The 27,632-nt window shown below is 47.5% G+C and overlaps 1 protein-coding gene across 2 annotated transcripts; it reads left to right on the top strand.

The window, feature by feature from the left end:
* The first annotated feature begins 1,771 nt into the window (after positions 1-1,771).
* Positions 1,772-25,703, top strand: STYXL2 (serine/threonine/tyrosine interacting like 2). 2 transcript variants are annotated; one of them, XM_048869581.2, is made up of 6 exons: positions 1,772-1,940; positions 3,254-3,382; positions 9,689-9,783; positions 10,611-10,842; positions 12,723-12,940; positions 21,153-25,703. In XM_048869581.2, the coding sequence occupies exons 2-6, from the start codon at positions 3,273-3,275 to the stop codon at positions 23,966-23,968; spliced, it is 3,471 nt and encodes a 1,156-aa protein (XP_048725538.1). In that variant the 5' UTR covers positions 1,772-1,940; positions 3,254-3,272; the 3' UTR covers positions 23,969-25,703. The 2 variants fall into 2 exon arrangements, with proteins under 2 accessions (XP_048725538.1, XP_074974110.1); XM_075118009.1 differs by having other exon boundaries at positions 3,257-3,382.
* The last annotated feature ends 1,929 nt before the right edge of the window (positions 25,704-27,632 follow it).

Here is a 27,632-nt window from a genome sequence, read left to right on the forward strand (position 1 = left end):
TTGATTCATAAAATTAAGGTATGAGAGGATGAGGTCTACTGCCTCCAAAATCTGGAAGGACATCATGACCAGAAACAATCAGTTCAATTGACTAACTACAAATAATACTTCCCTTGTTTAATAAATCAGTTAGTTTTAAATGCAAAACTGGTTTTGATTAACTTACTTTTTTCTTATATATCCTAGTTTTATTTAACTAATAAAAAGTTTGAAATGCTGTTTCTGTGCATTTTTAATTGAATTCCAATTTCCAGCCAAACGCGGCTTGACACAAAGCATAAGCAAAAAATGAATAATCATTCAGTAAATAAGAAACATATTCATCATTTTCTAATATCATAAAAAGGTAAAAATTAAGAATCTGAATAAACATATGTTGAGCTCTATAATTGCTTAAATACATGTGTATAAATAGAGTGTCATCCTGGTTAGCCAGAAAAAAGTACCAAATTTAGTGTAAAGGCTGTATTTAGTTGCAAATCAACCTACTACCTGGGGATGTAGAGGTTCCATTGGAGCCAGAGCTGGTTTATGTGCTTTTAGGCAGTGTTTCTCAAATGTGGCCACATGCGGCCACCAGGGGCTTTTCTTGCGGCCACAGCCTCCTGGGCTGTGATTGAGGGGGGATGGGGGCAGCAAAGCAGCAGCTCATCCCCTGGGGCTGCCTGTCAGGGTTTGTCCCTACCCCATTCTGGAGCGAACACTGTAGGAGCAGGCAACCAGTGTGAGTTCCCCACCTTCCCAGGTGCGGTGGGGCTCAGGCTTCAGGCTTCTGCCCTGGGGTGGTGGGCGGCAGGCTCTGGCCATGTGGCCGTGGGCTCTGTCCTCTAGCTGCAGGGTTTTGGGCTCCATCCCCGGGCTCACCCGCACCATCACCTCAACCCCCACTGCCTGCACCAGCCCCCCATTACCCCTGGCCCCCCTGCCTCCTTACCCACCTCCTCATCCAGGGCTTAATTTGTCCCCCAGCATGCCAGGGCTGAGTAAGTCTGCTGTGAAAAATGATATTAACAAATATACAAATAACATTTTTCACAGGAGCAGACCTAATAACTAACAATCCAAAAAAAAAAAAAATCAAAACACGCAAAGCACCTTATTTTTGTTTCTATTCTGCTTAGGTCCAGTAAGGAATAGAGACAGCTGTACATTATTTTTATTATTGAGTCTGCAAAAACACGCTACATACATAAATTACAATGATCCAGACTTATATATGTGCATATTTATTTGTTTTTCCTAAAGTTAATTAAGTATTTTAGGAAAAATTCTCAGAGCGACCACCAGCAAGAGTTGGTGGCCACGCTCTGAGGCCACCAAAAATATGTTGTGAGAACTCATGAAGGGATTGGATATGGAGGTTTTCTTGTTAAGCAAAAGGAGAAGGGAAGCTGCCATTTACCCCCATCTGAGCCCTAATGGAGAGGGGGCCATGCTGATACCACAGAGTTCCCAGTCAGCATGAACAGCTGATCATACACTGCACTGCAGCAAGGCATTAGGGAGTGCACCAGCATTTCAGACTGCCCCTGGTGGAGTCCCAGTTGTCTGGGGGCTCCCTGCCGGTGGAGTTTTGGCTGTTCTCTGGGCCTCTTCTGTGAGAGGAAAATCCAAGCAAGAAAATATCAGGAGTTTCAGGCCCCAGCATGGGGAGAGTTAAAAGTTTGACGAACTGCTGTCTATGAGGCACTGAATTCCTTTCCCATGTGACCCAGCAGCCAGTGTGGGGCAGACCCTATATTTAGAAAGCTGCTAAAGGTTTGGTGCTGACAGTTGTCCTGCCCCTTAGAGAAGAAGTCGCAGAGAGAGAGGCAGGGTGGCTGATCTCTTGCTCTAGCTGTGTCCCCTGCCAACTTTCCTGCCCCATCCGCTGGGCTCCCTTGCTAAGCCTAAGACAGGGAGTGACCATTCTGCTGTTAGGAGAGCTCCAGACACGGACGGTAAGTGCCATTTCCTCCCGTCTTTGCTTCCCATCTCACCGACTCCATGAGCGGCAGCAACATCAGCCCTTGTTTATGGGACATGGCTCACTGATATCTGAGACCAGCTGCCAAGGGATATCTGAGCCCTTGAGGCTGGGATAGGACAGACACTCCCTGAGCGAGAGCCAGAAGTCACTCTGTGAGGCTTGAGGAACTGGCTGCTGCTTCTCCAGGTTCCCAACCAAATAATATCACCCCCCCCCCCCCCGACACACACACTCCACTGCACGCTGGCAGAGGTTGGTGTCGTGGGTTCACGGCAAAGGCCTCCTGAGGATGAGTCCTGGGGTTTAAAGTTGGTCAGAATCAAGGGTTTGGCCTTGATCCTTTGCAGTGTTTGGTTATGAGGAGGGTAGGCCTCATATTCCCCACCCTAATTTTCTTCAGTCTCCATGTCCAGCCCCCCATAGTTAGCTGGATGAGGCTCCTTCTAGTGCAGTAGCCTTCAAACTTTTTACCTCACCCCCCACCCCCCCAGAGCCAGGGCCATGGCTCGGGGTGGGGGGTTAGGGGGGAAGGAACATGTGGTGAGGGATAAGGAGGCTAAGCCTGGGGCCACAGCTGGGGGTGGGAGCAGAGCCTCAGCGGGGGGCCAAGGCCAGCAGCCAGAGCACTGGGCATGGGGCCGGCAGCCAGGGCCGGGGCCAGGAGAGGAGCTGGATGGTGCTCCCTCCCTGCCCCTCTGTGGGGCATGGAGCAGGCCCCAGCCGTGCCCCACCCCCGAACATTCCTCCGCACCCCCCTGTGGGGGCACACCCCACAGTTCAGGTACCTCTGTTCTAGTGTCTATTAACAGGGCTGAGCTGTGTGGAAGGAGATAGAGTTTCTGCCCAGCCACCCAAGGCCCTTCCTCCTTCCTGGCTCCCATACCTCTTTGCTCCTTCTCTGCGCAGTTCCCAGCCCCTGCCAGCCAGGAAGGTGTTCATGTCACTTCTGTAATAATGGTCTGCAATTCAAAATCATTGTGTTACCACCACAGTGCAGGGCATGGGGAATGCCCTGCCTCCGGCCTGCCCAGCCTAGGGTTGCCACCTCTGAGGTACAAAAAAGCAGGACATCCAGGATGATCCTGAGCCCAAAAAACTGCACAGCTGGAAGTGGGTGCAGAGCACTCTTACAGATTTCCTGGGAGAGCTACCTCACAAAAGGATGAACCTGGGAAAATTTGGACAGGTAGGAGCCAATGCCTCGCCTAAAGGGGTTTTCCCAAATGCAGCGCTTATGCTTGTTGTATTCTTATTTCCCTCTCCCTGCCATCTCCGCACCTCCAGCAGATCCTCGGAGCTGGCCATGGCAAGCAGCAAGGACTCGGACAGCGAGCAAGTGGTACCAGACGAAGAGGATAGGCCAGACGTGAAGGCAGTGCAGGCCCGCTACCTCCGCAGCCCCTCCCCCAGCCAGTGAGTGTATTTGCCACAGGGGCTGCCACGGCTTCCTGACTGCATGTAACAAATTGCTTCCCCTTCCTCCCCTACCCCACACGTACCCATCCTACTCAGATCAAGAACATAGCCTCAGGCTTCCCTTTCCTCTAAGAGGGAAGGATTTAGAATACCAGCATAGCCCGTGGCGGGGGGAGATGCTGTGGGGATGGAGCTCATGAGTTATTTATCCCATTCATTCATCTTAGATCACACACACACACACACACACACACACGCATTAGGAGGAAGCAGTATGGCTTTCCCACTCCTTATACTCTCCCTCCTCCTGTTAATTTGCAAAATTCAGATTGGCTTTCAAAATCCAGGTATGTTGGGACCCAGGCTTTTGATTCATCCCATTTTTTGGATTGGCAAACCCCACGTGTGGATTTTAACCCCCCAGAGATTGAGGCTATTTGGATTTTGGGTTTTGGTTCAGGCCTATCTCTCACAGAAAGGCTGGGAACAAGGCAGGAGGATGCCACTTACAGGGCAGCAAAAGTTGGGCTTCTGCCAGTTTTGTGGTGTCTTTTAGTCAAAATAAGTGTGATGAGATTTTTTTTTTTTTAAAGTGCCTGCTTCCTAATGCAAAATGCCTGACAGGATTTCCCAGAAACTTTAAAATTGCACTTGGGGCAGGAAGTAGGGAGCAATAGAAAGATTCTGTCAAAAAGGAGATATTTTGGGGATTGTGGTTATATGCAAATGGGGACTACGGAGGTTCCATTAACAGCCTTAATCATGAGGTATGCTACCAACAACAGCTAGAATGTTTACTTCATTTACTGTATTCATTAAAAAAAATGGCCCATGTAATTTTCTGGGCTCACGTGCAATATAATCATGTAGGAATATCGCCTAATCACCACGTCTTTCTACTCCTCCTCCTCACCTGATCAGCCATTCAGACTGAACAGAACCACCTCCCTCACCTATTACCTTTTCTGCCATCAGTACCAAATACCACAGTTAAAGTTGCAGAGACACTTCCATTCAAACGGCTACAAGCTGCCCTCCCAGGATCAGGGCTTGTAAACCGCTGGTGCACCTGTAACCCTCACACCTCCTGGTTGTGGTGTTCTGTCCCATCTAATGGCACCGAGACCACATGGTGGGGGGGGGGGCAAGAGAGAGAGACTGGCCAGTCAGGGGAAGGGCAGTAGTTGGAGGAACGGGACGGGGGTTCTTAGGAGGAGGATGTCCAAGGAGCTGTTCAAGTGGTGGCAGCAGCACAGAAACTCCTGCGGCCTACTGGCAGTAGCTCAGGACCATCACAACTCCCCCTTGAAGCCAGCACTAGAAGCAGTACTCACACAAAAGGTGTGCTCATCCCAGCACTTGAGGTACCAGCACACCCCTGTGAGGGACTCCAGTGCAGTCACTTTATGGTTTGGTTTTGTTGAGATGTGTGACGGGGTGGACTAGGCCCAGCAGCTCCCTGTTGGAGGCCTCAGGGCCCTGCCATACCCCATCCCAGAGAGGAGAAGTGGCCTAGAGTTGGCTGTAGGGAAGGAAGACAATCAAAGGGGCTGCAGGAGTGGCCAATCAGGTGCCAGGAGGGCTATATAAAAAGGAGCAGCAGAGATAGAGTTTGTCAGTCAGTTGCTGCCTGGAGCTGGCAGAGAGAGGACAGAGTTCATGGCTGGATGAAAGAGCAGCAGGACCACAGACAACTCAGAGCAGGCAGGGACCAGCAGAGCTGAGAAGGAGTTCCTGGCTGGCTGCTGGGACTGAGAAAGGTCTGAGCCCAGGGAGGGCTGCAAGAAGACAGTGTCTCCAGGGAGGAAGCCCTGAGGGTATGTCCACATACCAGGCCCGGGAGAAGGTAAAGACTGTATACCCCAGAAGGGGTTTGTTCTCTTCCACCTACAGACAGCGTGTGTGACTTGTCCAGAGGGCTGAGTCATTGAAGACCTGCCTAAGAAACCATTATCCAAGGAGAGGGTGCTTGTGCTACTGTGTTCCACAAACTGAGTGATTGCAGGCATGCACTTGATCAAGGGGGCAGTCGCGAGAGGCAGGTAACACTCTGTTACAGCCCCATAAACTGAGAGACTGCAAGCACATGCACCCTACCAGGGGGGCGCTCACAAGAGGCGGGTGCCAACCCCATTACAAGATGTTTCAGCAGTGGGTGGTGTTTTGGCAGTGAGTGGAGCTTCACAGTACCACCACTTTTTTTTGTCCAGGCTAACCCCAGCCCAGGACAAACCAGGGGATTCAACTTGTGCCCCAGGCACCATGCAGGTTAACTTGGAACGTTAAAGACTCAACTTGTCCAGCAGCAGCAGGAGGAGTTTGGGTCAGCACAGAGGGAGAAGGGGATATGGTTAGTAATACCAAATGATCCCTCCCCTACAAACTCCCCAGCCCTAATTGTAAGGAACCATTCCAAGAGGTGACGGGAATTTAATCTTCTTGGCTATCCACTGGGAAATCTGTTCAGAGTCTGGTCTATAATGTAGAGCCATCCCCTCAGCATGGGTTTCTGGTGCCCCTCTCCCTAGCAGCACAGCTCCCTTTGGAGATGATACTATTGTCTGTGGCTCCAACAGCCATGCCCCATTCCTCCCTTTCAAACAGACTGCAGGCCTGGACATTCCACCACGCACATGGATTTATTTCCTCAGCAAAAGCTGAGGAAAGCAGTGGGGAGCATGCTACATGCAGTGGCTACTACCCTGCTCTTCTCCCTCCCTACTCCCAGAATCACACTTAGATTTGTGGAGCCTCCTGCAAATCCCTCTTCTGCAGATGTTGTGGGGTTTCCCACCCACTTTTGTTCCCCACTGCTCTACGTAGCAAACAGGAGCTAAATTCCCTGTCCGTAGTTGCTCATCAAGATTCTGTCCACAAATACTGGTTTGGGCTGAGACGCCACATGCTCAGTGTCAACCTGGAGGAGAATTTGGGGACCAAGCATGTGCAAAATCTGTTCAGACAGTCTTGACAGAGGGGAGAGGAATGGTAATACACTTTCCCACTGTAAAAATTTGGTGCAGTTGTGGTCCCTGCCCTCCACCACCTCCCACCTCCATCTAATTGTATCAGCTGCGGTCTGAACTCTCCAACTCTTTCTGCACCAACCCATCACACTGCACAGTCCTTCCTGCCTGCCCCAGTCTCCCCAGCTGCTCCTGGGTTTGGAATGATGCTGTCCACCTACCCTCCCATGGCCAGTTGTTATGGGAACCAATTTAATCCATGCAGCTGGCAGCCAGGCTGGTGTGTGCAAAAGCCTGAGACGTCCAGGCCTTCTCATGGAGGAAGAGGAAACAGCCACAAATTCAAGTTAGAGAGAGAGAGAGAGAGAGTGTTTGTGTCTCCACAGTCAGCTGTCTAACCCGAATGCCATGCTGGGCCCTGAGGACCAGAGTGGGGCACATGGGACAAGCTTCTCTGGGGTTTTATCCTTTACTTGCTCACAGTGAACTCAGCATGTATTTCTTTAATATATTCTTTGTATATAAATCTATTCCTGGTGAAAGGTGTAGGATTGACAGCTCTGGAGATTGATGCCCTCTGTTTATCCATTGAACAACTACAGCACCGGCAGCAGTAGAATAAGCTTCCTCTATACTAGCCCCTGTGGAAGTAACCCAGAGGGACCTCCTCCAAGGATGAGAGGGAAGCTCAGTATATATGACCTGTTCTGTCCTTGACACCTCTGTTGAGACTATCAACAAGAAGCCCAGTTAGCAGCAGTTTCAATGGAGGCTTTTTTATGTGGCTACCTCTCCCCTGGGAAGGGAATCGAGACCCCAAACTTATTTCACATAGTTCACAGCACCACTAAGATTATATTAACGAACCCTTTAATTCATTTTCCATTGGCAATCAAAGGAGCACATTTTTGTTTGCAAAAATGTTCAGAGGCAGAGAATGGGTCACATATACTCATATAAATGTATATTCAATTGAGGGCAGATTTTTAAAGGTATTTAGGTGCCTCGTGAGATTTCCAAAAGCAACTAGTTGCCTAAAACACATTGATTTCAATGGGTGTTAGATACCTAGGTGCTTCTGAAAATCCCACTAGGTGTCTAATTAGCTTTGAAAATCTGGTTCTGAATGTACAAGCAGCCATCATGAAAGCTGTTGGTGGGGTTGGTAATTCTCCAGCCAGAGAACAGAAACAATACCATGTGACTTGATTGACCAAACACACAGTTAATGTCAAATTATGATGCAATCACTATGGTGAGTAGTTTGCAAGAGATCCACAGGCTGCCACATGATCACTTAAATCAAATAATCTGGAAGAACAAACACATCTGTAAAAGTCAAATAGTGTTTGCAGACAATTTGTTAACAGAAAAAGGGCCAAAACTGCAGCATAATTTGTTCTGAATTGTTCACCAAACTCTAGTCAGAAGCCACCCTTCATGTAAAAGCAGAGCAGCAGATTTGGAGTAGACAGGTCTGGAATGGCACGCAGATATTAGTGATGAGGGAGGTACAAGAACTTATATGGGATAAAATGGATGTTTATAACTCTCTTTCTACCCCCAGATAGCTCCATCGATCTAGCAGTGGATGTCCTAGCCACTCAGGATACATTACTCCTGGGAGAATTCTGTACAAAAAAATTAAAAAATCTGCTCACAATATTTTAAAATTCTGTAAAATTCTGCATATTTTATTTGTCAAAATAACACAGTATAATCACACCAATTTTAATTATTTTGGTAATTTATTTCAAAATACCTGTCAGCAAATATATCTAACAATATAGACAACAAAAAAGATTCAGGAAATGTTTTTTGACAAATAGATTCCTTACTAGGCATATCAATAGAGAACTCTTGAGTAACAATTCATTTAAACTACAATACAGAACCATATTTTCCGAAACCCTCAAAAGCAGTGCAGAGAGCTAGGGGTAATGGAGGAGCTAAGGGAGAGGGAAATTATTGCTGGGAAGGAGCATGGGTGTGAACTTGGAAGATTGTTGGGTATGGATGGAAAAAGTATGGAACAGGTTTTTTGGGCGTCAGAGAAGGATTGTTAGGGAACTTCCCCCATGCAGACCCTAACTGACCCCTAGCTTCTCCCATTCAGTCAGGCACATCTGCCCCTGTCCCCCTGTGTCCTTTCACCCCCTGTACACGTGTCCCTCCACCCCCACTCAGACACCCATTCTCCCTGTCCCCCCTCAGCCAGCCCCCTCCCCATGTGTCCCTGCACCCCTTCCCTCCTGTCCCCATGTGTCTCTGTGCCCCCATTCAACCACCCTCCTTCCCCCATGTGGCCCTGCATCCTACTCCCCCTGTGGCCCTGTGCTTTCACTCCCATTCAGCCCCTGCCCCTGTTTGTGACCCCCCAGCAACCCCATGTGCCCCATGCTATCTGTCTCCTGACCTGGCCCAACAGGCACTGTGAAGAAGACACTGCAGGCTCTTTCTCTTCCCTGTCATAGCTGGGGCTGGCCAGGAGCGGCTGCTCTGTTTTAGCGCCACAGTGTTCTCTGGTGGGCAAAAGGCAGAACTCCAGCAACTTTCTGGCAGAAGCTATTCGCTGCTGAAAAAAATAAAAATATGCGTGGCACATGAATTATGCATATACACAATGGTGAAAAATCCCCCAGAAGTAATACATCTATAGAGCAAGAGCCTGCAGCAGTGAGTCTCGGAGCCCAAGTCTATAGACTCTGGCTCATGGGGCTTGTGCCACTACGCTAAAATAGCTGTGTAAACATTCAGGTTGGAGCCTGGGCTCAGAAGCTATGATAGTGGGGTCATCTTTAGTCTATACAGCCAATCCCTAGCGCCTCCTTCTACTATAACTAATGATAAACAAGAAGTGGTTTTCAAGCAAGAAAACTAGCTGTGTGGATGTACCCTTGAATTCTCCTTCACATGAATAACCCATATAACAATCCCACTCCACCCACTACCTGCAGTCCTCCTTTGCAGGAACTCCCTCTCCAGGTCTGTTCTTCTGGAGTCTCCTTCCACTGACTACAGATCCTCATTGCAGGCCTCACTCTCACCCACTTGCTGCCACATAGCCCGTCATTCCGACCTCCAAATCCTCTCCCACAGGACCCTCCACCACCTCTTGCAGACATCCTTTGGATGCCAGAGATCTCTTCCAAAGGCAGTGTGCAGAGGACACTTGTCACACTCTCCAGGGGGGAGTATCTTTCCCTCCATCCCTCATAAGGTCCTCTGTCTGCCCTCCCTGCTGCTCCCCTCTGAAATGGTTGAGATGGGAAGCAATACCAGAGGTGCAGAGCAGATGAGGAAGTGTTTGTCTAATACCAATGTAATTGACTGGCAGGTATTCAGTGATATCAGACACAGACACAGAAAGCATCTTCATGGAGCCTATCCACCTGTCGTCTGCAGTAGCTGCTAAACAGATAATCAATGAAGGTAAGCGGATCAAAGGGGCAGGGTAAGTAAGAAAGACTTTGGTTGCACTTGGTTAGCCTCTTTCATCTGGGGATTTTAAAGTGCCAAACAAACTTTCATGAAGCCTCATAACCCCCTCCCCACCCCCGGCATGAGGTAGGGGGGTTATCTTCATTTTACATACCATTACACAGACATGTTTGGAGACTTGCCATAAAGTCACACAGTGAGTCAATGGCAGAGTCATAGAACACAGTGAAGGAGTCCTGATTCATAGCTGCCTGCTCTAACCAGGAGCACTGGAACAATGGTGGAGGGGTAGGGGGCCATGGTCCCCGCACTTTTAAAAGTGGGAGGACTATGCCCTCCCACTTTTTACTGGCCGTAAGGGCAAGCAATGGTGGAGAAGAGGCAGAGAGGAGTGAGCAGGGGGCAGGGTCTCGGGGAGAAGGGGCAGTGCAGGAGCGGGGCCTGGAGGAGAAGCAGGGGTGAGGCCCTGGTTTGGGCACTGGTCTCCACCCCCACTGTTAGGGAGCTTCTGCTGCTCCTGGCTCTAACCACTGGGCAAGCTCCCTTCCCCATATGCTTGGGATTAGAATGAGACTGCCCCAGACTCCTTTTCACTTGTAACCTTAGCCTATCTAGATCAACAAGGGATGAAAGGAAAGGTTACTGTGCTCAGTCCCCTATTAACTGTCTTGAGGCTACTGCCTGAGCACACACATGCACACATTTCAGACTGGGTGGGTGGAAACTGTTGAACAAAGTTAAGAAGCCCCCAGGATTGTTCCAGGGAGAAAGAATAGTGAATTCTTCACATGCGTTGAGTGACAGTCAGCTCATTCCAGAGCTGAAGACAAAGGAGGTCAAAGTGGATTCAGTTTGTCCAGGGATGTTGGAGTCCGCAGAGCAGCTGCTGGTGGAGGACCTGTACAACCGAGTTAAAGAAAAGATTGATGACACCAGCTTGTTCAACACACCGTGTGTGATGGACTTGCAGAGGGCACTCATGAAGGACAGGCTGGAGTCCCCCTGGGATCCTGTGGATGAAGTCTGGCCCAACGTCTTTATAGCAGAAAAGTGAGTAGGAACTTTTGTCCTTGAGATCGCACAAAATTTCTAGTGAAGGGTTTGATGGAGTCATTAAAGTCACCTCAGCATAATATATATTACATGTAATGCCTTTCGTCCCCAGAGATCCAAAGACATTTTACAGTCTTTGTGTACTAAGATTACACTGCACTGAAAAGCAACCGCTTCTGTGAAAAACCACAGCTTTTTCACCATGCATACTGACACTTCAGAACAGTTTAGGAAAGGAAGGGAAGAATACCATATCCAATTAAAAGCACCTAGGAAACTGTAAGCAAAATGAAATTACTGCAGTTGGAATTTGGGCCAGACACAGGAACGCCTATTCCTTTAAAAAAGAGGGGGGGAATGCCAGGCAATGTATTGAAGACAAGTGGCCAGGGTGTCTGTTTTATGGCTCTTCCAAAAGATAGCACCTTCAGCAGCCTAGTGCTCCTTAGCACTGTGCTGGGGCATTGGTTCAGCACTGAGAGGGAAGAGTGCTATCTAACGAATCACCAGTAATGTGTCCTGCAGCACGTTGCTTCTCTTTGAGCATCTCTCAAGTAAGTACTGAATATAAACTGCTAGAAGACCATTGAGAGAGTGCTACTTCTCTGGCTAATCTTAGAGTAGAGGGAGGGAGGTTACTGTGTCTACAGACACCTCAGTCTCTTAGGCTGGACATGTCTGCATTTCAGCTTGTCTTCTGTTCACCTAAATGGGATAGAAACCCTACTCTAAGATGCTGAGTTGGCCCTATCTCCTGCTCCCATCTCACTTTCACCATTCACAGACCTTGACAGCCTGTGTTGCTACTCACAGTTCTGAAGTCTGCATCAGCCATTTGAGAGACAGAGCAGTCAGATTGTTGAGTGGAAAGGATAAACTTGGGTGTCCATATCGGTGTCTATGAAGCAGAGACAGCCTAACAGATAGAATATTCCTTTAAGCAGAGATCAGGTTGGGTAGGTTTGCACCAAGTTGGTGACTAAGTACTTCTCCCTGGCAGCCACTGATTTGTGCTCCAGAATCTCAGGTTTTATTTAAGAGTCTCTGGCTCTTATGATTGCAAAGGAAGCTTCAAAATGTGAAAAGAGTCTAAGTAATCCCCTGCTGTGTGCCTGAGTCTGCAGAGAGCCTGAAACAATAGATCTAAGAGATGTGAACTCTCTCATGTATCTCAATGGGAGTCAGCTTTGAAGACTAACTATGGCAACTTACATGTGAATATCGTTAATTATTATATTACTAATCAAAGCTTCCAAGAAAGGAGAGGCACTATCATAAGATGAGCATTTGCACAGTCTACTGAGAGTGTAATCTCATTTTGGAGTCATGATTGGGTGGTGGAGTCCTGAGTGCGTGGACATTAAGCTGTGGCAGGAGATTGGGAGATTATCCTCACATAATGTTTTTTCCAGTCTGTCCCTGAGTTTAAGGATGAAGGGAAAGTCCTGGCATGGGAATCTATCTAAGCTGCTGCTTCTAGGTCAATCTGAGTGCACAAATCATACATGTTAAAGATCTTGTCTTTCAATATCATGCACTTTTTCTTGCCCTTAGATTGTTCAGGGCTTTGGTACACATTCCTGAGCCAAAAACCTGTTCCTTGTCTAACCCCTCAGATTGCACAGGACCTTTATAAATATCCTTCCACAGCATTCACTGGGCTGGCAAAGAGTTATATTCAGCTTGGCTTGCCACTCTCCATTCCCCATTGTGTTAATTCTGTTCTGTTGTTTTTCCATTTTAATCAAGCTATGGTTACCCTCTTACTGGCATTTCCCCTTCTAACACCACCTCTGCTGGCCTCCTGGACAATGGACTGGCTCTCTCCAGCCTCAGAACAGGAGCCAACTTCTAATATTGCTTTCTCTTCTTTGGAGGAGTGTTGCAGTGAACAAAGGCCGTCTGAAGAGGCTTGGGATCTCTCATATCCTGAATGCAGCTCATGGAACCGGCGTGTACACAGGGCCAGATTTCTACAATGGTTTGAATATCCAATACTTGGGCATTGAGGTGGATGATTTCCCAGAGATGGACATTTCCAAACACTTTCACCAGGCTGCTGAGTTCCTTGATGAAGCACTGCTGACATACAGAGGTAAGATAAGGAGATTGGGCTAGTTCCTGGACACTTGAAATCCAGTGATGCAGGAGGCATCAAAGAGAACATTTTGGACCAGATTTCTATTTTCCCTTTGGCTCCATTGTGTACGGCAGATTAAAGAGTTCCTGGTGAATACCGCAGGCCTAGTTCTGCACTGCCCCCACAGAAGGCCTATACACAGTGGGCATTCCAAGGTGGGGGTATGTCAAGAATGGACTGGAGATGGAAGGGGTGGATCAGGGATAGGAAGAGACATAGCTGATGTAGTTCTGCACCCCAGAGATCCCCTGCTGCAAGCCCTGCAACTGAATCTGCTGGTCTCCTGCCTGAGCCCTGACGCTCATGAATATGCTTTTTCGAGCCTATCAAGTGCTACTGTTGCAATAATATCCAGCTATTGGTCAAGACTATCTGCTGCTATGTCCTGTACACTGATTCCTCACCTTTGCTAGATTATCTACTACAGAACAGTAGGGGTCACTGTGCTACTGAAAGACAAAACGGGTAATGTGTTTCTAGGTGGTGTGACAAAGCTCTGTCCTTGCCTCCTTGGGTCCCGCGTTTCCTGGCAGATTTTGCTAGCCTCAGAGGCTCACTTGTGACCCTCCACGTAACCCTTCTCTCTCTAGATACAAGGGTCACAGTCTACTGAGCCATTTTCATCATAAGCCAGTGAGGGAGGTGAGGAGAAGTTATCCTTCCTTGCACAGTCTCTGTTGTCTCCCAGTCTCAGTGATTAATCAGGGGGCAAAGATGCGGGGGGAAGCCCGGGCCCATCCTCTACTCCGGGCCCCAGCCCAGGGACCCTATTAATATCAGCTATGGTAGCTGACCTTTTAGAAACATGACATGTACAATTCCCTGGGCTACTTCCCCCACACAGCAGCCCTCACTTCCTCAAGCTCCACTTCACCCTTACCTCAGGGCCTCCTTCCTTGTGCCTGATATGGTGTGTACTATTCAGCCTCTCCAACAGCGCAACTTCCTCCCACACCCACCTGACTAACTGGGAGGCTTTTAACTAGTTTCAGCCAGCCCCTGATTGGCTTCAGGTGTCCCAATCAACCTAGCATTCTCCCTGCCTTCTGGAAAGTTCTTAATTGGCTTCAGGTGTCTTAATTGACCTGGAGCAGCTTCCATTTCACTTATCCTGGTACCAGGGATTTGTTTAGCCTGGAGCTAATATATCTATCTCCCACTACTTTTCTATAGCCATCTGGCCTTGCCCCGTCACATATCTCCCCCCCTCTGCTCAACACCATAGAGTTGGGCAACTTGGGATGCCAGGCAGTATGCTCGTGACAGACCATCAGTGTTGCCATGGTGGCATCCAGCCCTGTGCTGTATGCGGAACTGGAATGGTTGGAGGGATAAGAACTACCTGGTGACCCTTGCATTCTTTTCCTTATTCCGCTGCATCTACTGGAGGAGTGCATGGTCCATCACAAGAGTAAATCGCCAGCCTAAGAGGTAATAACGCAGTGTCTCCATAGCCCATTTGAAAGCAAGGCATTCTCTCTCGACTACTGCGTATTTCTGTTCTCTTGGGAGAAGCTTTCTGCTTAGTTAGAGGATCGGGTATTCCTCCTCTCCCACCATTTGTGACAGAACTGCCCCCAACCCCACCTCGGAAGCGTCTGTTTGTAAAATAAATTCCCTGTTAAAGTCCGGGGCTATGAGTATGGGATCATTACAGAGGGCTGTCTGAAGGTCTGTAAGTGCCCCCTCTGCTGCGTCGGTCCACTTTACCATGTCTGGACCTCGGGCCTTCACCAGGTCCGTTAGCGGACTTGCCCTAGTGGCGAAATGGGGAATAAAATGTTGGTAGTAGCCTACCATGCCTAGGAATGCATGGATCTGCTTCTTTCTGGTCGGCTGGGGCCAGTTTTGAATTGCCTCTAGCTTATTCATTTGGGGCTTCACTATGCCCCTTCCCACAATATATCCCAGGTACCTAGCCTCTGCTAGCCCTATGGCGCATTTAGCGGGATTTGCAGTGAGGCCAGCCTGCCTTAAGGTGCGCAGTACTGCCTCAACTTTCTCCAAGTGGGTTCCCCAGTCTGGTGTATGGATGATGACATCATCTAGGTATGCAGCTGCATAACTAGTATGGGGACGCAGCAGCTTATCCATGAGGCGCTGGAATGTGGCTGGGGCCCCATGTAGCCCAAAAGGGAGGACGGTGTACTGGAATAGCCCATCCGGGGTGGAGAATGCTGTCTTTTCTTTAGCTTCTTTGGTCAGAGGAATCTGCCAGTACCCTTTCGTCAGATCCAGTGTAGTCAAGAATCGGGCACTACCAGTCGGTCAACCAGTTCGTCGATGCATGGTATGGGGTATGCATCAAAGTGGGATATTTCATTCAGTCGGTGAAAGTCATTACAGAATCTTATGGTACCATCAGGTTTAGGCACTAAAACAATTGGACTGGACCACTGACTGTAAGATTCTTCAATAACCCCTAATTCTAACATTTTCTTTACTTCAGCCTTGATTTCTTCTCTTTTGGCTGCTGGGATTCGGTAGGGTCTCAATGTTACCTTGGCTCCGGGGATCGTGCGGATATGGTGATAGGTCTCAGTCGTCCGCCCTGGTTTTGTAGAGAACACATTTCGGTTGCGATTAATCATGTTGGCTGCCTCGATCTTTTGGATCGGCGTCAAGTCGGATGATATCCTCACTTGCTCGTGTAAGTTATCCTCCTGGGGAAGGGTCTCCTGCATGACTAAGGATGCCTCTCGATCGTGCCAAGGTTTTAGAAGATTGCTGTGGTAAATTTGCTCCGATTTCCGATGGCCTATCCCAAGGCTTCGATTACTTCGTAGGGTCCCTCCCACTGGGCCAACCGTTTACTTTCTGCTGTGGGCACCAGTATCATCACCTGATCCCCTGGTTAGAACCGTCGAAGCTTCACTTGGTGGTTATAATGGGCTTGTTGGGTCTCCTGTGCTCTCTCCAAGTGTTCCCGTACAATGGGCGTAACTCGGGCTATCCGATCTCTCATCTGCAGTACATGCTCAACTATGTTCCTTCCGGGATTTGGCTCCTCTTCCCAGGCTTCTCTGGCTATATCCAATATGCCCCGAGGGTGGCGCCCATATAGTAGTTCGGATGGAGAGAAACCCGTGGAGGCTTGCAGAACCTCCTGGATGGCAAACATGAGGTAAGGCAATAGGGTATCCCAACCTTTCCTATCCCGGCTCACCACTTTCCTGATCATGGCCTTGAGGGTCCTATTGAATCTTTCCACAAGGCCATCTGTTTGCGGGTGGTATACAGAGATCCGTAGGGCTTGTACATGGAGCAATGAACAGAGATCTTTCATCAACTTGGACACGAAAGGTGTCCCTTGACCAGTCAGTGTCTCCTTGGGTAGCCCAACCCGGGCAAAGATCTGTACTAGCTCCTTAGCTATTGTCTTGGAAGCTGTGTTGCATAGGGGAACATCTTCTGGGTACCGGCTTGCATAGTCCAGTACAACAAGCACATGTTGGTGGCCCCGAGATGTCTTCTCTAGGGGCCCTACCAGATCCATGGCTATCCATTCGAAAGGAACCTCTATTATTGGAAGAGGTATCAAAGGAGCCCACAAGTATGGGCGAGGGCTATGTAACTGACACTCCGGACAAGAGGTGCAGTATCACCGGACATCTTCATGTACTCCTGGCCAGAAGAACCTCCTCAGGATCCGTGCCTGGGTTTTCTCTATCCCTAGGTGTCCTCCAAACAGGTGACTGTGGGCAAGACTCAATATGGCTTGTTGATGTTTTTGTGGCACCAGAAGTTGTTGTATCTCTTGCTCCTGCATTTGCACCACGCGGTACAGGAGATCTTTCTTCACTATAAAGTAAGGTCCGGGACCCCGGACCTTCCCATCCACGGGTATCCCATCGATCTCGGCCACCTCTTTCCTGGCATTATCATATCTGGGGTCCTCCGCCTGGTCCCGCCCAAAAGTGTCTCTCCGAGGACTCACCTGCCCAAGCTCCGAGGGGCTGGTTTCTGCTTCTTCCAATGGCTCGCCGCTGTCATGGCTGGGGGCAGCCTCTGGCTCACCTTCTGTGGTGGAAGTTTCTCTGTTGGCTGCTCGCATCCATCTGCCTAATAGGGAGGTCTTCTGGCCCTGGGTCAGGATCCGGGTTCCCAAGGCCTTCGCAGCCTTCCTCTCTTTTTTTGTCTTCCGGGGGGCTGAGAACAGTTCCTGAGAAATCTCAGCGAACATCGGGGGTTGACATTCCCCCGGTGACAAGTCTCTGTCCTCAGGGTCCCCACCTCCCTCCAGCCTCTCCGGGGGGAGTAAATTATCAAACCCTGGATAGTCCCTCCCAATGACTACAGGATATGGGAATTTAGGAACTACGCCCACGGTCACCTCAATGGGGTTTCCCTGAACCTCTGTCTCCACTGGGATGGTGGGGTAATGGCTCACGGCCCAATGCACGCACATCACTGCTACGCGTTTAGATTGTAACAGCTGACTACTTTTTACCAGCTTACCCGATATGAGGGTGATAGCACTCCCAGAGTCCACAAGCTCTGTGATCTCTGCTCCATTTATCCTCACTGGCCTGGTGTAATTACGCTGGGCTAATGCAACCCCCGCGAGGTGGATAAGGGAGCATGGGACCTCCCAATCCGCCAAGTTACATTGCATAGGCTCCTCGGTGCTGGGACACTGTGCTGCTATGTGTCCCCACTCCCCACATACATAACATCTATAATTGCTTTTAATCACTCCCCTATCCCTGGGGCTAAGGGTTTAGTCCCGGGGTTCCCCCCCCTCAGGCCAATCCCTTCCTTCTGGGGTCCCCGCTGGTTTTTGGCCCCCCCTTTCTTCCACCTAGGACTCCCCGGGGGTTTGGCTGCCCAACCTTCCAGGGTTGGGGTCGGGTGCTTGCTTCGAAAGGGGCCTTCCTTGGGTAGTCGGGTCAGTTCCCTGGCTGTCATCCATCTTTCTACCAGTGTGATCATCTCGTCATACGTGGACGGATTGTTCTGGCCTACCCATTTGCGGAGATCTGGCGGCAGTCCCCACATGTAATGGTCTATGATCAGGATCTCCAAAATCTCCTCCAGCCTGCACACCTCGGGCTGTAACCACTTCTGCACGAGGTGTATGAGGTCAAATAGCTGGGACCTCGGGGGTTTGTTCTCCTGGTATTTCCACTCATAGAACCTCTGGGCCCTTACTGCTGCCGTTACCCCTGATCATGCTAGGATCTCTGCCTTCAGATGGGTATAGTCAGTGGCATCTGTGGCAGGCAAGTCAAAGTAGGCCTTCTGGGCCTCTCCACACAAAAAAGGGGCGAGAATGCTGGCCCACTGCTCCTGGGGCCACGCCTCATGCTGAGCAGTCCTTTCGAATGAGAGGAGATATGCCTCTACATCATCTCCTGATGTCATCTTTGGCAGACAACCAGTGGCCCTCAGGGTTCACGTCCCGTCGGACCCCCGGGCCTGGGTGATGAGGATCTTCAGCTGATCCACCACCTCTCTCAAGAGGGCACGATCTTGGGTCGCCTAGCTCATCAATAATTGATTGGTTTCCTGCTGTAGCCGCATAGAATCCTGTTGTGCCATTGCCTGAACCCAGGTGGCCTCCTGCTGGGCTGCCGTGGCTTGTACCAGAGCTCTTACCACCTCCTCCATTGTGGTACAAAGCAAACAAACAAACCAAACCAAAAAAAAATCCAAAACCCCAGTGCACTTTTTTTTTTAAAACCTCTTTCTTCCGCCACGCTGTGAACGAAATCCCACTTCTCACACCAATTGTGACAAAGCTCTGTCCTTGCCTCCATGGGTCCCGCATTTCCTGGCGGATTTCTCTAGCCTCAGAGGCTCACTGTGACCCTCCACGTAACCCTTTTCTCTCTAGAGACAAGGGTCACAGTCTACTGAGCCATTTTCATCATAAGCCAGTGAGGAGAAGTTATCTTCCTTGCACAGTCTCTGTTGTCTCCCAGTCTCAGTGATTAATCAGGAGGCAAAGGTTCGGGGGGGGAGCCCAGGTCCACCCTCTACTCTGGGCTCCAGCCCATGGACCCTATTAGTATCAGCTGTGGTAGCTGACCTTTTAGAAACATGACATGTACAATTCCCTGGGCTACTTCCCCCACACAGCAGCCCTCGCTTCCTCAAGCTCCACTTCACCCTTACCTCAGGGCCTCCTTCCTTGTGCCTGATATGGTGTGTACTACTCAGCCTCTCCAACAACGCAACTTCTTCCTACATCTCCTGACATCCACACCCACCTGACTAACTGGGAGGCTTTTAACTAGTTTCAGCCAGCCCCTAATTGGCTTCAGGTGTCCCAATCAACCTAGCATTCTCCCTGTCTTCTGGAAAGTTCTTAATTGGCCCCAGGTGTCTTAATTGACCTGGAGCAGCTTCCATTTCACTTATCCTGGTACCAGAGATTTGTTTAGCCTGGAGCTAATATATGTATCTCCCACTACTTTTCTATAGCCATCTGGCCTTGTCCCGTCACAGTGGTTATAGCCAAAGTCCTGCATGCTCTGTTGGACCTAAATTTTATGGCAATATATCCCATGGCCTGGTTATTTCTATGGAACTCTGGTATAGCATTCTGGAAATTCTGTAGCCATATCAGCTAAAATTAAAAATAGAGATCTTAACTGAATTAAATATGAAAATGAATACTACAGTCAGTCTTCAGTATCCCTTGTGTTATTTATTTTCATACTAAATTCACTTAATTTTATTCTGCCCTTACATTTTGAATGTGGTGCTAATTTTTATGTTGACAACGTAACTACATTGCACAAGGTCTCAGTAGGAAAAGCTGGTGAGCTAATAGGAGGCAGCTGGGGCTTCTGGCACATAGGAATTTGTGAGAGGCAGTGTGAGGTAGTTGGGGAAGTTGAATGTTTCTGGTAAAATATCAATAGTGAAATAGCTGACACTTTAGATTTGCTTTGCTGGGTTTCAGAGTGAATAGCACATTGATATACATGGGATAAATGGGAGAAGTTCAAACATCTGAGACGTATCGTTCCAGGTTATCTGTGGATTCAGGCAGATGCCAGTGCATCAGTTATGCTCATGTCCTGTTTGGAAGGGTTTTTGATTTGGTTCTCTCTTTTTATTTTTTTAATTTTTTTGGTAACCGTAAAGAGTTAGAAAAGTCATTTAAAAAGAAAGAAATCTTCCATTCTGAAGCACAATTTTTCAGCAACAGGTAGGTTCTGTGCAGGGCTGGCTCCAGCTTTTTTGCTGCCCCAAATGGCGAAGGAGAAAAAAAAAACAAGCCTGGCTGAGCTGCCGCCGAAGTGTTGCGAAAGAGGAAGAGAGGGACTGCAGGGCCCACCACCGAAGACCTGGACATGCCGCCCCTTTCTATTGGCTGCCCCAGGCACTGGCTTCCTTCGCTGGTGCCTGGAGCCGGCCCTGGTTCTGTGGCAAATGCTATGGAACATGGAATATACAGTGCCTTGATTATAACATGTCTTTGGTGGTATTATAAGGCAGTGGAGCAGCTGTGTCAGTTTATCAGATTGCAGGCTCAGCTATATCAGTCTGCCACCTGGCTATTCCAGTTCTAAGACCCAATATAACTCTGCATGCTCATCATTCTGACCTATAGCAATCTAGATTTAAGTGCACCCCAATGTGGCAGATCTGAGCCCTGGCAAAAATACAATTAATAATTTAATATTTATCTAAGGCTCTCAAAGTGCTTTACAGACATTAACTAATGAATTAATTTGTCCTTCCAATGGCTTTCTTGAGCTTAGTATTAATATTCCCATTTTATACCTGGGGAGACTGAGGCATGGAGCAGATAAGTGACTTAGACAAGGTCACACAGCAAGTCAAGAGTATTGTAAGGCTTGACTCACTAATGTTTGTAAAGTGCTTTGAGATTCTTTGATTAAATGCACTATATAAGTGCAAACTATTAATACAATTTCTGTAGTTAGCTTATTTTAAAATGTGCCCATCCATAGCTCGTAGCACATGTACACATGTTACTTGGTATTATTTTGATTGTCTCAAATTTTAATTAGGTAAATCAAAAAATAAAACAAAGAAAAAAATACTTAACATTGGTCTGATCTAAACCCCAGTGAAATCAAGAAATCCATTGACATCAATGGATTTTGGAGCAGGTCCTATGGGATGCATTGCAGTTTAAACCTTGTAGGTTATTGAAAGCATCTGATACTTTTATATTTCATACCTGTAGGTAAAATCCTGGTAAGCAGTGAAATGGGAATCAGTCGCTCGGCTGTGCTGGTGGCTGCTTACCTGATGATCTTCCACCACATGACCATCTTAGAGGCCCTGCTGACTATAAGGAAGAAGCGTGCCATTTATCCCAATGACGGCTTCCTGAAACAGCTCAGGGAGCTCAATGAGAAGCTGCTGGAGGAACGAGAGCAGGAAGACGCTGGGGATGACGATGACACAACCAGCCAGAATTCTGTCATCGAAGCAGGGACCCATTCCCTGCTGTCTGGAGTGGAGGTCTCTGGGAGTGTCATGGGAGCCAAAGTGCACTCCATCACAGTAGAGGAAGAGGATACCAACAGCATTCTGGGAAGTGTCATGAGTTCTTCATCCATGGGAAAAGTTAGCTTGGTTTCCAAAAAGCCCACTCTGATCAGTGAGGAGGAGGAGGAACAGCTGTATGAGGAATGGAGGCAGAAGCAAGGCCTGCCAACAAGGGAACCACCAAATCAGGATGTGGAAAGCACGCCTCCAAAACTTCCAGATCAGGGAGAAGAAGAATCTGAAGAGAATGTGGAACAGATGATTCAAGAGTGGCAGAGTCGAAATGCAAAATATGAAAAGGAAGGTTATTGGCTATCCAGGGAGGAGGATGGAGTCTCCAACATGGGAGAAAGGCCGTATCCTTCAAGTGAACTGGGTGACTTGGAGAGTGTGAGTAGCCTTGACATCCGAATCCTGAAGCAACAACTGGAAGCCAGCAGCATCAACAGGCTGAGGAGGGGCCGCACAGACTCTGTGTCTACGGAAAGCACCTGGGATATGTGGAACCAGAGGCTGCTGGAGATTGAGAAGGAAGCTGCTCAGAGATACCGTTCCAGGAATAAAAGTGGTGATGATAGTCCAGAACCAGAACCAGAACCAGGAAGAAAGGGAAGAGATGTGGATGTGGAGAGTGTTATCTCGGACACCAGCTCCTTTCATAACTTCTGCAAAAAGAACAAAGACAAGCTGACCCCTCTTGAAAGGTGGAAGATCAAGAGAATCCAGTTTGGCTTTCACAAGAAGGATTTAGAATCCTCTGTGTCCCCCAAGATGGAAGATGGCAGCCAGCCAGTAGAGGAGGCAGCAGAAGAAGAGAAGGATCTATCCGATGTCAACCTGACAGCTTACCAGGCCTGGAAAATAAAACACCAGAAGAGGGTGGGCAATGAGAACAAGGATGATATTGTGGAGCTTGCCAAGTGCGAAGATTCTGCTTCAGCCAAAAGGAAGCAGAGGAGAATGGAGTTACTTGAACATTCAAAAAAGACCCTGGAAGAAAGCCAGTCCCTGTGCAGCTGGGAGACAGAGAGCGCAATGAGTGGGAGCATCCCGCTGTCATCTCTTTGGTCCTCAGCACCTTCCATAAGCGGTGCTGAGGATTCAGCTTCTTCACTGAGCATACAGAGCAACCGGTCATCTTTACCTCAGAACAGAAGCAGTGCTGGGGCTATGCAACCCCAAATGCCAGCTATACCTCTGCCCAACATCCCAGTTGGCCAGGGTGATGCAATATCCATGGCCAGCATTCAGAACTGGATTGCCAGTGTGGTTAGTGAAACCATTGCTCAGAAACAAAATGAGATAAGGATGTTGTCCCACCCGCCCTCCACATTGGCCTCCAGCATTAAGTCAGGTGACTTTGGCAGATGCCTCGACGATGACAAGGCCTCCCTTCTCAGTGCACAGAGTGGCTTGTCTGTAGCTAGCTCTCTGCTCCGCCAGAGGGACATGAACGGTGCTGACACCCAGTCCATTCTGTCTTCCAATGCCTCAATGAGCATGAGGACAGGAGAGTCTAACTCAAGCATGAGGGGGACTCAAACAAGCAAGCCACTGTACAGCCTCTTTGCAGATGACATTGACCTGAAAAAACTCAGCCGGAAGGAGAAGGAGATGCAAATGGAGATGAGAGAAAAAATGTCAGATTATCAAATTGAGAAGCTTGTCAGAGACAACAAGCGCAGCACTTTATTTAAGAAGAAGAAGGCCCAGGGAGAAGATGAAGAAGAGAAAGTTGAAGACAACACAGAGAACACAATAGGTGGCATTCGGTACCCCTTCCAAACAGATCTTGACAGAACTGATACAGCTTCTGCTTTCTCCGGTCAGTTTGCAAATACTGGTGCCAGGAATTCAGAGGTGGACACCAATGTTAATAAGTGGCTGAGTGGCCTGAAAGCAGAAGGAAAGACATCATATCATGACCATGCTGAAAAGGCTAGAGAGAAATACAATAGATCATCCACTCTCAGAGAGGTGGACTCTGAAGCATGCAAGTATAGCTTCTCCAGATCCCAAAGTGAAGAGGTGGATAGTTCTTCTTCCTATCAGTGTAAAGGTGATTCACTGAGAACCACATCAAGATTTTCCTCTACCTCTGCAAAAGAGGACAAGGAAATGTACAAGTTCACACGAACAAAGGTCAGAGAGACAAGTTCTAGGGAAGAAAGCCCAGAGCCATCCTATGATTCTGAATCCCCAGGACCATCAACGCAGAGTCGAGTCAGATCCCGTCACTTGGAAAAATCTGAAGAGGAGTCTAGTTCCAACATGTCAGAATTTGGAGCAAAGAGAAAGTTCATTCAGAGTTTTTCAAAGTCTGAAGAGGACGGAAACAGAGAAGAGAAGGTGGAAGAAAGGGAAGAGAGGTTTGCATCAAGGCAATTCTCACAGTACAGACGAAGCACCCACAAGGAAGAAGAAATGGATGATGATGCCATTATTGCTGCCTGGAGAAGCCGGCAAGAAGAAACTAAGGCAAAGCTCCGGCGAAGAAGAGAGGAATGACTGAGGACAAGGTTGTTAAGGCACCATCAGGACTGAAGTGGGGTCCCAGCCTCAGCAGGCGTCCCAGACACAGATGTCTCACCTGAATCACTCATCATTATATTTCAGATCATCTTTCATGATTTCCAGGGCACTGCTGATGTCCTGCAGAAGCTTTCTTCACCTTAATCAACAGACTTGGAGGAAGAAGGTTAATCACTTGAAGTGTTTGTGGTTTGTCAAAAAGAAGAAGCTTGTGCTAAATGATTAGCATAGGTGTAAATAAATCTTTAGGAGACACTTGTAGCTGGAGAATATTTTAGTAACAATAGCAGGTAAAGCTATTCTGCCCCCTGACCCACAAGTCAAGAGTTTGGGGGGGAGGGATAGCTTAGTGGTTTGAGCATGGGCCTGCTAAACCCAAGGTTGTGAGTTCAATCCTTGAGGAGGCCATTTAGGGATCTGGGGCAAAAATTGGGGACTGGTCCTGCTTTGAGCAGGGGGTTGGACTAGATGACCTCCTGAGGTCCCTTCCAACTCTGATATTCTATGGTCAGGTCTTGTTTTGATTATTTCACTTTTCTGGAGTCATTAAAGAGTCACTAGCATTATTTCTAGCTTTGTTTTGATTATAAATGGGGGGATAGGGAACTAACAACCTTCTCTAGATGCTTGACAGTGTGGTTTCATTTCTTATCAGCATTGCTTTTTTGATATGGAAAATATTGAGGGGTTTTTTTTAGTACAGTATTCCTTTTCTTATTAAGCACAAGCCAATTTGGCTTTTTTATGATATTCATCAGTGTCATGAATATCAGCATGATTTTGGGGAATACATTTAACGTTTGCTCCACTGAGTAGCTGCAGCAGGACAAAATATCCATTAAATGTAGCTATTGTGGGGATTTATATTTTAGGGTTTCTTAATTTATTTGCTGTCAATTGGTTGAGACTACAGGGAAGAAAGCGACTTTGAAACTCAAGAATAGTCCCATACTGTGTATAGCATAAGGCCAAACTCTGAAATTACTACTTGACAGTGTCTGACCCTTTTAAAAATGATTATATTTAGGGTGGTGGATCTTGACATGTATATAGTAGAGCTAACATAACCTATATAGTAACAAGAAAAGAACTAGATAAGTTCATGGAGGATATGTCCATCAGTGGCTATTAGCCAGAATGGACAAGGATGGTGTCCCTAGCCTCTGTTTGCCAGAAGCTGGGAATGGGCGATGGGGATGGATCACTTGATGATTACCTGTTCTGGTCATTCCCTCTGGGGCATCTGGCATTGGCCACTGTCGGAAGACAGGATACTGGGCTAGTTGGACCTTTGGTCTGACCCAGTATGGCTGCTCTTATATTCTTATGTTCTAAGAATGCATCCTCCTTGTTAGAAGTTTAATACACTAATGGATCTGTCTGTGTAATACCACTGCCCACAACTGGATGGAATTAGACCCAGCCCAATGTGATTATGTCTCCTACTAGTTGCTTGAGGTCTACAAGAGGGAAAAATACTTAATACTATTGACTGCTTAGTAGTCTTAATAATGGATATTCTGATCTCGTTCAAAAGGTAGAAGTGTGTTTTGAAGGATAGGTCTTGAGTTCAATTTGACTCATGCATGTATGCAGTTCAGCTGGTGCCTGTCTGTTATGTCTGTAGTCCGATTGTGTCTTTTATTATTTTTCAGCATTATTGCCTGAAATAAAAGGGTGGTACTCATGCCAATCTCTGGTAATAAACAAATGGGTGACTAATATATGCTGAAATACAACATGCAAAGACTACAGCCCTAAGAGAAAATCTTATTTCTGTTGAATGATAACTCTGTGGTAATTTCACAATTATTTTCAAGAGATGGCAGTTGTAATTGGCCTCTGGGTTAAAGTCAGCATGCTCCATGTTCATTTACTTCAGAGACCCTGGTTCTAATCCTTGCCATGGTGTGCTGAATCCTATGAAGTTCCATGTGACAAGACAACGCATCTAGACACCACTGTAGGAGTTATTTGTGTGGACTGTACATCACTTTAAACCTCTTACACATGAAGACACTTACAATTTGGCTGAATAATATAATATGTTACCAGCCAAATTTCCCATTTTTCTCTCAAATCTTATCTCAAAATACCTTTAGACAACTTCCATCACTGATCTCCACTCTGGAATTATCTGCTCCCTCTCCTGTTTAGATTATATTTTGAAACACCAGACACCTCCGCAACAGCATTCCTAAAACTAAATACAAGTAGAAACCCAGGTAGAGACCTGTCATTGGTGTAATAGTCTTCCCTCAAAAATAGTTTTGTCTTTCTGTGTCTTTTCATCTCATCTCCCTTTCTCCATGATTTTGAGAGATAGATATTGTTATGATTTTATCACTTCTCAGTGTGGTAACTCCCTAATATGAATTGTAAGCAACACAAGGCATGGACTTTATCTTCCTACTTGTCTGTGTGGTGCCATGCACATCAGCAGTGTTATCTACACAATAATTAATGTTAAAATGTGTCTGTCTTTTTAAAAATTCAGTAGAAGCTTAGAACCATTTCACTCAACTATCCCTCATTGACTGGACTTCTGGATCTGTTAGATGTAAGGATCCAAGATGAGGTTAACCACTAGAGGGTCAGTGATCTATGAGTGAAGGGGCTTCTCAAAATCACATGATTAAACAATAACAGAAGGAGAGAAATAAGAGAAGGAACAGATTTTACTTATTTTGTTTCTTTGCAGTAAATTCAGATTACATTTTTCATTTAAACTGGATCCCAGGGCCGTTGCAGAATTAAATTATTCAAGACAGAGGACAGTACATGATCATATAACAAGCCTGAAATGCTCCACCCTGTTAGCAAGTTTTGACCCTTCTGGGAAAGGATTAAGTGGGTTTTGCTGACTCACTGAGGTAGGTGGCTTATTACTGCACTTGCATAAAAGGGGAATGGAAATGGCTGTCTGGGGAGACAACCTAGGATGTGGGCTGAGCAGTCGTGAGAGAAACCTGAGAAACAGCTGAACTTTCTTTTCTTATTGCTGGTATCTTTGTTAATAAAGCCAAACCCCCAAAGCAGGAAGGGGGTGATTTTGGACTCTACACATTTTGTGGACTGTGTCTGAAAGCATATTGGGAACGGCTCCAGCTCACTGGTATAAATTACATGAAACAGTGACATAAAGGCCTTGCATGGTGAAAATATTAAAGCATTCAGTCATAAGGCCAATAACCAAGAGGGAGAGAAATGAAGAGGTCTGTAGGCAGGGTAGAAAAGTCAGGTTTTAAGATGAGAATTTAAACAGAGATAAAGAGGAGAGATACACAAAGACTGTTTCAGGCAACCAGAGTTGCTGAGGGATTGGCTTTTATACTAACTGCAATCATCTGGTGCTAGATTAGTGGACTAGATAGGTATCCAAAATGTATCCAGGCAGACTACCTTTCTGTGACCCTCCGATAATGCCTCAGCTTCCTCCTCCCCACAATCCTTCAGTGAAAGTGAGCAAGAAGGCACTTGGACTGGGATTGATGTTTTTGTACAGCTTCACATGCCTGCTGCATGCAGGAGGGTTTGACTTTTGTCATTTTGGAATGCGGGGAAGGGCAGGGAGGTTCACATGACCAGTTTTACCCTAAAGTACCCTCAGTACTCTAGAACTGAAGGCACCCAAAGCTGC

This window comes from Caretta caretta, chromosome 1 (genome assembly GCF_965140235.1).
Source record: "Caretta caretta isolate rCarCar2 chromosome 1, rCarCar1.hap1, whole genome shotgun sequence".
Lineage (NCBI taxonomy): Eukaryota > Metazoa > Chordata > Testudines > Cheloniidae > Caretta > Caretta caretta.